This window comes from Balaenoptera acutorostrata, chromosome 2, assembly GCF_949987535.1.
Source record: "Balaenoptera acutorostrata chromosome 2, mBalAcu1.1, whole genome shotgun sequence".
NCBI lineage: Eukaryota > Metazoa > Chordata > Mammalia > Artiodactyla > Balaenopteridae > Balaenoptera > Balaenoptera acutorostrata.
The window spans coordinates 146661006-146668074 of NC_080065.1; the positions used below are offsets into that span (position 1 = coordinate 146661006).

General features: G+C 39.5%; 1 protein-coding gene across 1 annotated transcript; it reads right to left on the reverse strand.

Moving 5' to 3' along the window:
- Window positions 1-256: 256 nt before the first annotated feature.
- FAM200C (family with sequence similarity 200 member C) lies at window positions 257-7069 on the reverse strand. The gene is made up of 2 exons (XM_007171434.2): window positions 6623-7069; window positions 257-2696 (listed from the first exon to the last, which is right to left on the reverse strand). Exon 2 carries the CDS (start codon window positions 2644-2646, stop codon window positions 865-867), a length of 1782 nt encoding a protein of 593 aa, XP_007171496.1. The 5' UTR covers window positions 2647-2696; window positions 6623-7069; the 3' UTR covers window positions 257-864.

Sequence of the window (7069 nt, forward strand, 5' to 3'; positions counted from 1 at the left end):
AGTTTTGAACTATCTTAGAAAAATGCATACAGCATAAGGTGTAAAATAAGTGAGGAAACTGGGGTAAAGGAAAAATAAGTGTAGGAAAAATAAGATGAGGTGAGAGGATCAAAGAATCCATCGGAACCATATGGAAAGCTGGTTAAGAATGAAGATCCTTGATCTTGTCCAGGCCAGTTAAATTAGAATCTCTCAAATAGGGCTCTGGGATCTCCTCTTTAGCAGCCCTGATGACTTGGAGTCTGGATGTAATTTAAAAGAAGACAAAGAGTGACTAACAGGGTATTAGGATGTTTATTAAAGTCATGGAATTTAGAGCATAGGAACTAAGAGGAATGGACATTGTGAGACTAACTCCAAAGAATACATTTAAAAATAAATCTTACATTAACTAGGATCATCCCTTCTCTCATATAACATTTTATAATCCTCTTCTGATTTCATTAACCTCCCCAAAACAACTCTCAAGGATGTGGGAGGACTCAGTCTGTCATTTTCATCCTTTGACTTTCAACATGAGATGCATGTTCTGGGAGGTCTTTTTCTCTTGGCTCTATTCGTAGCCTATTGTACCATTTAGCTTGGATATTCTAGTGCTCGAGTGTCTTTTTTTATGTATCACATCAAAAGGTTAAACAGATACTTAGAAGAATCCTATGTATCAGCAGCACTTAATCTTTTCCGCTGCTTGTGGTTTTATTCTCAAAACATATTTTCACGTCTCACGTGAAAATTAAAAGTTAAAAATGCTAAACTTTTAAAGGATTTGGTATATCATAAATATAAAAGAGACAGAATTATAACTTAATTTTACAATGGAATTAAGAATATATTAAAAATGATACATTAAAAAAGTCTATCAGCTTACAGTGACTTCTGTAGCTGTAGTTTTTGTTCAATGATGTCTGAGAAACGAGGAACTTTTTTTGAAATAGCCACACGGATGTCATCACTCATATTCAAGTAGCCTCTGGACTTTGTTTTAAAATGCAAAAGTGATGAAAATCCCAACTCACAAAGACATGTAGTTGCAAACGGTATAAGGATTTTTAGAGCTGTCTTTGCTAGGCTTGGAAACACTGTGAATTGAGCACACCAGAAATCCTCAAGCTTCATTGTCTCAAATTCCATTAGGATTTGGCCACTAGCTCGTAATTCAGCAAGATCATTTTTCATTAAATAGCCATCATCGACAAAGTCCAAATTAAAAAGAAATGGATCCAGTATCCATTTACTTGCCTCATCAAGATCTCCAACAGAGAAATATCCGTGGAAGAAGTTGCTCATCTGTTGCAGGTGCACTGTTATTTCAGCTGCAATGCATAATGCTTCATTATCTGAAACAACGATTTCTTCAAGAAAAGGAAAGTTGGTAAAATTTCTTTTCTCAATTCGCTTTAGCCAAAATGGAAACTTCCTAACAAAAGCAGACAACTTCTCTCTAGCTGACACTGTGTTCATTCCAGTCCTTTGCATAGATGCACTGAGTTCATTTAGGTGTTTGAATAAATCTGCAAGGTATGCTAGGTGAATTTTAAACTCTTTGTTTTCAAAGCCATCAACTAAATTGCTGCTTTGGTGGTGAAGAAACTGATTTATTTCTTCATACATTTCAAAAATATGAGTAAGTATTTGGCCTCGGGAAAGCCACCTCATTTCAGTATGGAAAAGGAGAACACTATACTCTATTCCAATTTCTTCAAAAAAAGCCTGAAACAGGCGATGATTTGGAGCTCGCCCTTTGATAAAATTTATTACCCTCACCACAGTAAAAAGAGCATCCCTAAGTTTTGTAGGCAATGTCTTTGTGACAAGTTCATGAGGGTTCAACAAACAATGTGTGATCACGATATGAGGTACCTCTTTTTTCATACAGGAAACAAATTCTGAATTTTCTCCTAGGATAGAAGAGGCACCGTCAGTACAAACAGAGCCACATACATCGAGTGCTATCTTATGCTTCAAAAAGAAGTCTCTGAACAGATTGAACACATCTTTTCCTTTCACTGTTAACTGCAATGGTTCACAGAACAGGAATTCTTCTACGATCTCTCTTTCCTTTATGTATCGCACAAATGCCATTAGCTGACTGCAGTCATCCATGTCTGTTGTCTCAGCAAGCTGAATACCCACTTTAAGAGGACTGGCTTTGATATCTTCTAGAACTTGCTGTAAGATATCCTGGCTCATTTCATCAATTCTAGAATGGATCACATCATCTGATAAGGATACCTGCTGAAGCTTCTTTTGTGCATCTGGTCCCAAAACTATTTGTGCTATTTCCAGTGCACAAGGTTTCACTAATTTTTCAGCTATTGTATGAGGATTCTTCTCCTTGGCACATAAATACGCAAACTGATATGATGCCTGTAGTAAGGTATCCTCCTGAGATGCAACTCCAAACGCTTTCAGGGTTTCACTCTGATCGGATGGTGTTGGCACATGTTTCAGGCTATTGAGATCGTGCCCACCTATACCACCATGCTGTCTGTTAAAATGGTCAGACAGTTTTGATGGTCGGAGGTCAGCGTTTGAAAATACAGAGTTACACAATACACACTGTGGGCGCTGAGTTCCATCAACCTCCGTTGTACAGGTGAACCAGTAACGAATATAGTCATCGTCCCATTTGCGTTTCTTCGACATGGCACCCCAAAATTCTCACGTAGTATTCCAGAGGTGTCGCAGATTTTTTGCTTTGGAAGTAAAATATAACCCAGACATTAAAAACCAGGGGCTAACTGAATTAAAACAAAGCCACATCACATGCCGTCCTGTCATCTGCGTACATGTCAAGAAATATCCTGCCACCTGTCAATTCAAAGTAAGCCATGACAGCATGACAGTCCAACTTAAACTCACAGCTAAACTCACAGCTAAAGCCCTGGAATAAATACCTTGCCAGCAAGTTACATACCAGAGATTAGGGCTTATGCAAATTGTGAATACCCATAAATTCTCTATTGATGAATTGCAGTTATGGCTTAATTTGTTTTCCATGATGTATGTTCCAAACAAATCTGGTACATTTTGTATCCCCAGAAAAGGCATCTCACTACCACCCCTTCCTTGCATCTTATGCCAAGGATGTATGCACACCCCCAGTTATGAACTAGTGTATAGAGAAGGGAGTAATTCACTAAATACTGTAAGGAAGGGCAGATTTTGACATGGTGGCCAGTTCTTTCTAATAGTTAAGGATTAAACAGGTCTATAAAACCATTTGATCCTTGAGTGGCTTTGACTACAACTTAAGCAGAGAATTTCAAACAGGTCTGACCAAGCCACCCTTGACACAGAAGCAGGATACACACTATCAGTCCATGATTCACACTGTCCATATAAAAAAGCAAAACAAGTTGCTCAGGAGAAACACAACTATTCTTGTTACTGAAACTTCAGAAAAAGCTCTCTCATAGAAGAAAAGCCTTCATTACAGTACAACAGGATGTAGAAGGCAGTGGTTCTCTAGTTTAGTAAATGGAGGAATCATATAAGTCTCTTGCTAAAATGCAGATTCTTGGACCCCACCCTGAGATATTCTGATTCCCTAGCTCTGGAGTAGGGGCCCCAAATCTGTATTCTAAATAAGCATTTTAGATAATTCTTATGAATAGTACCTAGAACAGTAATCTCTAACAAAGAGATGCCTATCACAATCATTGGGAGCCCCTTTGAAAGTATACATGTCCCTATACCACCTCAGAATTAATAAATCATCATCTCCAAAAGTAGGACAAAAGAATCTAAAATAAAGTTGTCCAGGTGATTCTGATACACATCCTAGTACATAGACAGATTTAGAGAAATGAAACATATCCTCGGGCCAATTCCTAGCTTACAGATATTCTAGGTTGCTAAGTAAACACTAAATGCTTTAACAGGCAGTTACGTTTTCTGAGTTGATGACAACTTCTTATGAAAGTTGAAGGACCTAACATTTCTCCAAAGAAGACATATGGATGGCCAAAAAATACACGAAAAGATGCTCAACATCACTAATTATTAGAGAAATGCAAATCAAAACTACACCTCACCTCACACTGGTCAGAATGGCTGTCATCAAAAAATCTACAAATCTGCTAGAGAGGGTGTGGAGAAAAGGGAACCCTCTACACTGTTGGTGGGAATGTAAATTGGTACAGCCACTATGGAGAACAGTATGGAGGTTCCTTAAAAAACTAAAAAGAGAGCTACCATATGACCCAGCAATCCCAATCCTAGGCATATATCCAGAGAAAACCATAATTCGAAAGGATGCATGCACCCCAATGTTCATTGCAGCACTATTTACAATAGTCAGGACGTGGAAGCAACCTAAATGCCCATCGACAGAGGAATGGGTAAAGAAGATGTGGTACATATATACAATGGAATATTACTCAGCCATCAAAAGGAACAAAATAGTCCCATTTGCAGAGACATGGATGGACGTAGAGACTGTCATACAGAGTGAAGTCAGAAAGAGAAAGACAAATATCGTATAATATTGCTTATATGTGGAATCTAGAAAAACGGTACAGATGAACTTATTTGCAAAGCAGAAATAGAGTCACAGGTGTGGAAAACAAACTTATGGTTACCAAGTGGGGTAGGGAGGGTGGGATGAATTGGGAGATTGGGATTGACATATATGCAGTACTATATATAAAACAGATAACTAATGAGAACCTACTGTATAGCATAGGGAACTCTACTCAGTGCTCTGTGGTGACCTAAACGGGAAGGAAATCTAAAAAAAGAGTGGATATATGTATAACTGATTCACTTTGTTGTACAGCAGAAACACAACATTGTAAAGCAACTATACTCCAATAAAAACTAAAAAAAAAGAAAAGTCATAAATGAAACATTAAAAAAATTTTAATTAAAAAAAAAAAAAAAAGACAGTTGAGGGACCTAAAAAGGAAGACATGCCTTTTTTTCTTTCTCCCTCCTGAGCAATGAGTAAAGGTGTAATCCACAGGTAGACTCAAATATACCTTAGAAAACATTTCTATCTCCCACGTAAATAAGTGATCCCCTAAATTTCCAGAGTTCTGTGCCACAGAATGTGGCTGAAATAATGTAACAGGAGTACATTTAAATCCAAATGCCCACTTTGGCCATTAAAAAAAATCACAGTAAGTAAGCCAAGAATATTAAGGCACTAGCTTTCTAGAGGCTCTGCCAAGAATGACTAGTTGTAAAGTGCACTTCTATGTAACTAGGAAGTTGATCTGCCATATGGTTGTTATCAGTCAGTTTAAAATTGGAAGATGTCTGCCAGTCAGTAAAGACAGTTTAGAGTTGATCTTAAGCGTTCCTTTATCAAGTGATGAGACTATGGGCCAACTGTGTTTAGAACCTCTCCTAACTGATAACAAAATGATGACATAAGCATAAAAAAATGCTTATCTTTCTGTATTCTGTTATGTATATTTTGGGGAACAGAGGGAGTGAAGGAAAAAGCTTTACTTCAAATGATTTCTCACTAGAAATCATTATAGGATGAGTTTAGAGTCCATTGTTCCCCTCTCTGACTATGCTACTCATGCTACTCAAGTATCTTCTGATTGAAGATTAACCTGTTTGGAAAAGAATTTTTAGAAAAATTCATTTATAGTATTCTTCTCCATCCCCCTCAAAAAGGGAGAATAGGTAGCAAGAATTTTCAAGATCCTCAAAGATGAACTTACCGCCCAAGAGGCTTTCTTGTGTTTTAGAAACTCACAATTTTCACTTGCTCCTTTGTGGTATTTAGCAATCACAATATTCTAAAATATGTAAACATTAAAAAAGCATCATCTTATTAAGGAATTATTGTTAACTGAAACTGTGATAATGGTATGGTTGTGTTAAAAAAAAAGTCTTCCTTTGTTAGAGATACAGACTTAGTTATTTACAAGTGAAATGATGTCTGGGATTTCCTTTGAAATACAGTACTTCAGCACACATACACAAACGCACACACACACACACACACAATAGAGTGGGAACAGAATAGGATTGGCCTTGAGTTGGTAACTGCTAAAGCTGGATGATGGGTACACATCATTACACCATTCTCACTCTACGTATGCTGGAAAATTTCCATAATAAACAGTAAAATAAACAAAAAGGTTTACTTACTAAGATAGACATAATTAGTTTTTAGAATGATTCTTTTGAGAGTTTGTGGAAAGCTATCTAAAGATGCAGAATGAAAGACCAGATGTAACAGAGTAAAATGTTTTGCAAATTTATGAAGGGTAGATACGAAAAAGCATCACAATTTAGAGGAAAAACAGTCAGTTACAAGTGAACATTAACATAACAAACACCTGAGGAAGGCTAAAACATCTGTTTCGGCAGTGACAACACTAAAGTGCAGTTGTAAACCTAAAACCCCAAACCAAACACAATCCAACTTGTACCTGGCCACCGCCTATGCCCGTCCATGGTAGGTGCGGGTGTCCAGGGAGGCAGAGGATTGAATCATTACATTTTACATCGTTAAGAGCAAAAGCCAGGAGAGAAGGGACGGGAATGCAATAGCTGAGCAAATGCGCCAGAGGCAAACGCCTGGGATCCTGGCTTTGTCACTTAGGCTGGGACCTGTCCAAGCTTCAGTCCCTCAACCGGGGAGGACAATGGTACCTACCTTATAGGGCTGTTGGGAAGTTTAATTATGAGAATGCATGTAAACAACACCAGCTCGTAACTGGTAGGACCTGTTGGTGTATTATAAGGACGGAGCGTTTAGAAGGCGGCCCGGGCGAGCTAAGGACGCCGGCGGCGCGGGAAGAGGACTCTGCTCGGTCTCCACCCGACGTCTCCGAGCCAGAGGAGCAGGCCCAAGGGATGCTCGGGCTTCTTTTAGGCGCCCGTTCAGGCTACACTTCGCTCTCCGCTCAGGCTGGGGCCCAGCCTCCGGGCGCTGGAACCAGTCTAGGCGGCGGTTCCTCGTGTCCGACCCCCGAGCAGGATCCTGCGGGGCGCGGTGAGACAGAAGCGCCCGCGGCGTCCCCCAGCTCCAGCCGCTCCAGCCGCGCCGGGTTCCATCCGGGTTCTCCGGGGGGCTTCCCGCCCGCAGACCGGGCGAGGCGGA